Consider the following 3,791-nt stretch of genomic DNA (forward strand, 5'->3'; position numbering starts at 1 on the left):
AATCAAACAAGTGATATGCAATTTATGTACATGTCATTAACAGGTACTACATGGCGTTGGATCCTAACTTACTTGAATATTCTATCTCATGTGTGTACATTTTAACATGTTAACTATTTAATAAATAACATGTAGCATTTCCCCTTAACCCCATGAGTATGTGGATAAACCACAAACCCGAAGCAGTAGGTGAAACAACTATCGACTTTTTTTTAAATAGTCAACACGTTAAAATTATGCACGAATGAGATATAATATTAAACACAAACAAAAAAAACAGCCACAACGATTATCCCAAATTAATCTTATATTAGATATATTTTGGATGAATGATATACTCTAAAAGGTTATATATATACTCTTTACAAAAAGTTATAAATTTTGCCACATGGCACTCCCAAATTAATTAAACATGGCATTTTTTTAAATTGTTAGTTTATCTACTTCCAACTCCTATTTATTTGCAAGTATTTAAAATTTATATTTATCTCATATTTTGTAACTTTAAATGAGTTCAATATATACAAATTATTAATTTAATATTTCTATTTACTTGCAAATATATGAAACTAGTGTGTTATTCAGCTTGTTGCGCCAGACAGGTTGTTAAAAACTCGAGCAATAGAAAAATTTAAGCATTAATCAGTTTTAGTTACATATGTTCTTGTACCGGAACTATAACCAAAATATTCAATTGATTGAAATTGAAATCAACCGTCTCAAACTAATTTTATTTAGGGGGATTTGTTTAATGGATGGTCTCCACGACTCCACTGCCAGAAAGAAGAAGTTGGATTGGATTAACTATTGAATATTTTAGGCGGTTCACATTCCACCGCTTAAATATACATTTTCAGTGGGCTTAATATTATGTTTGGCAGTTTTAGGCTATAAAATAAAGAAATACATTAGTTTTAAGCAGTTTTAGTTAATGAACCTCCCAAAAGAAAAAATTTGACCGCCGAAAAACTTATGTTTGGCAGATAAATAAAAGTTAAAGACATTCTAGAGTAGGTTTATTTTTGAAGAAACCATGTTTTACGTATAATCTACACAGCATTATCTAGAGTAAAAAGTAGAGACCTACACAAACAATTAATCTTTAATCTTTGATAAGAGTGGTAATGCTACCAATAGAAATACAAATGTTATATAAAAGGAAATATTTAGAAATTTTAAATTCTATATCTATGTAACTTTTATAAAAATGCATTTTAAAGTCGTATGGACTTTTATTCGCGTTTATTTGTAAATTTGTAATAATCAACAAACTCGTGAATTATAAATTTATGTTAGTTATATAATATGTATTTGTAAGATATATTTTTATTCAACTAAGTGTAACACGTTGGTTTTCAACCTAGTTGAATAATAATAATAATAATAATAATATTCTAAAAGATATAAATGGGTTAAATGCTATCTATATTTGTTTAAAATGTAGTAATCAAAAGTCAAATATAACTCTTCCCGCAAGAAACTCAACAAAATGTAGCCTATATATAGTTGTTTCCAAACTTGATCCAAATCATTATTATTTTCTAAATCATTGAATTGATCGGGGAAACCCATGGCTTCTTCGTTTGTTGTGAAGCAGCTGTCCCGTTCCAACCTCCTTACCAGATCCATTGTCATGTTCCCTCCAACCGTCGCAATAACGTGTCGTTCTTTCCACAGCAATAGCACCGCTGATAGCGAGGAGAGAAAGAGACGAGAAGCAAAGAAGAAGGAGGAGGATGAGCGGATGAAGAGGATCTTTCGCTCTAACGTAATAAGTTCTTTAGATGACAACCGTTACAGGAAGAAAGATAAAGTGAAGAATAAACATCAAGTGCATGATCAGGATACAGAATAGATATCAAGTTGAAATAAGTTTCAGTTAATTGATATTAATGATTTCTCTTATTTTCTGCTTACTGCTTAGGTTATATCTAGTTTCCTTCTCATAGTAGATTAATTCTTCTGTAGCAATTTTTTTTTTTTTTCAGTGGAATAATATTTTACTTTTCGAGAGTTGATTATATATTATACATTTTTTTTATTTTTCTATGATATGATTTGTAACTAAGGCTGTCCAAATTGCTAAGTGTTTGCTTTAAAAATGCTCGTTTGATTCAGTTTGTGAACGAGTCGGTGCTACTACTACCACCACGTATCTCCGTCATTACTGATAATGCTGTTTTTACGGTTTTGTCCAGCATTTCCAAATTCCACCAAACACATACTTACAAGTACCTACCCGTCAAGTTTTGGAATCATTGAAAAAAGACATTGAGATAAACATAAAAAAAATACGTAACATAATCCAACTATCTTGTCTAATTAAGTCAAAAACATAAAAATAAAAAAGCTAGCCCATATGCTCATTCCTGCCCCAGGGCCATCTCCAAGAACCTTAAAATTTTAGGACCGGGGATGAGTAAAAAAATGGGCCTTTGTAATCAACTTCTCAATTATATAATAGATAATTTGACAATTTTACCAATTAGATTGTCTTTCAAATACTCAAAACAAACAAACAATAATAAACATGTAACTAAAATTACTCATATGAAACAAATGAAAGCGTTTTCTTATTAGAAAAAGAATACTAATAGTTGGAATTGAACACATAACCTTTGTTTCCATAGTCAAGAAAACTTTCCATTCAACCAAAGAGTTTTTTATATGCTTTTGTGTTAAAACAAAACTATATATATATACAGTGGCCGATCCAGAATTTTTTTCGGGTGGTGCACTACTTATAGATGCTTCAATTTCAAAGAGTCGGACATAAAAAATTCCAGGCCGGTTTGGGGTTCAGGTCGGTTCGATGGTTCGAGCAAAGTTCATTACAATAAAAATACGATAAAATGCTAAAAGAGGCACCGTCATTAGAAATTAAAAAACACATAGTAGAAATACAATAGTCTTACGAGTTAAAAAAAACAAACACTTATAGTTGTTCCTTATGAGTATTCATCTTTTGAAATCGTTGCATTACTTCTTCAACCGACACTTGTTGGAGGAATTCCCTTTCAATGTAACATATGCAAGAATCTTTCATGTATCCATCCCCCATCCTATTACGCAAATCCGTTTTCACATTCTTCATTGAAGAAAAGCATCTTTCAACACTTGCCGTTGCAACCGCCAAAACTAATGATAACTTTATTAAACGATAGACTAACGGATAATCAACGTGTAATCTTGTTTTCACCATCATTTTGGCAAGATCACCTAACCCACTCAAGTTGGCAAACTGCTTATCTTCTTTCACATTAGTAATGTAGTGGCCAAGTTCATATACAAGCCTTTCCTTTTCATCAAAATCAAAATCACATGGATACATCTCGGCCAATATTAACAAGTTTACTTTACTAAAGGCACTAAAATTACAAGACGGGATCAAAGAACTCATTCTAGTAAGCAATTTAGTGGTTACCTCATTAAAGCGGTTTCCAAGCTCTTGAATTTGCATATCAAGAACCGTGTTGAAATTATTAACCACATAATGGTGATGATTGATGATACCGGTCTTCTTTCTTCGATATTTCGGATCAACATATTCGGCTTCCATATCAACCACTTCAATATCATATTTATCTCAAAAGGATGTGACATCTTCCAAAAGCGAGTCAAAACCCTCAAGTCGATAACTTTTAAAACTAAATTTAACAAATAACTTAACAACTAACAACAATAAAAAACAATTTACAAGAAAAAGTAATTAGCATTTAACAAATGAAGGTGAACATATCTTTAAAGTGGGAAGATTCGAGCTTTGTGTAGAAGGCTGAAGGCAGAGCCGC

At 31.3% G+C, this 3,791-nt stretch overlaps 1 protein-coding gene across 1 annotated transcript; it reads right to left on the bottom strand.

The window, feature by feature from the left end:
- Positions 1–2,935: 2,935 nt before the first annotated feature.
- On the bottom strand, positions 2,936–3,559 carry LOC143628029 (uncharacterized). The gene has a single exon (XM_077097715.1). The coding sequence runs from the start codon at positions 3,557–3,559 to the stop codon at positions 2,936–2,938; it is 624 nt and encodes a 207-aa protein (XP_076953830.1).
- Between the last annotated feature and the right edge of the window lie 232 nt (positions 3,560–3,791).

This window comes from Bidens hawaiensis, unplaced genomic scaffold (genome assembly GCF_021521415.1).
Source record: "Bidens hawaiensis isolate Kalapana, Puna unplaced genomic scaffold, B.hawaiensis_p1.1 tig00004774_1, whole genome shotgun sequence".
NCBI lineage: Eukaryota > Viridiplantae > Streptophyta > Magnoliopsida > Asterales > Asteraceae > Bidens > Bidens hawaiensis.

Coding starts and splice junctions, on each gene's coding strand:
- LOC143628029 (XM_077097715.1), bottom strand. CDS start 3,559: ATGGAAGCCGAATATGTTGATCCGAAATATCGAAGAAAGAAGACCGGT.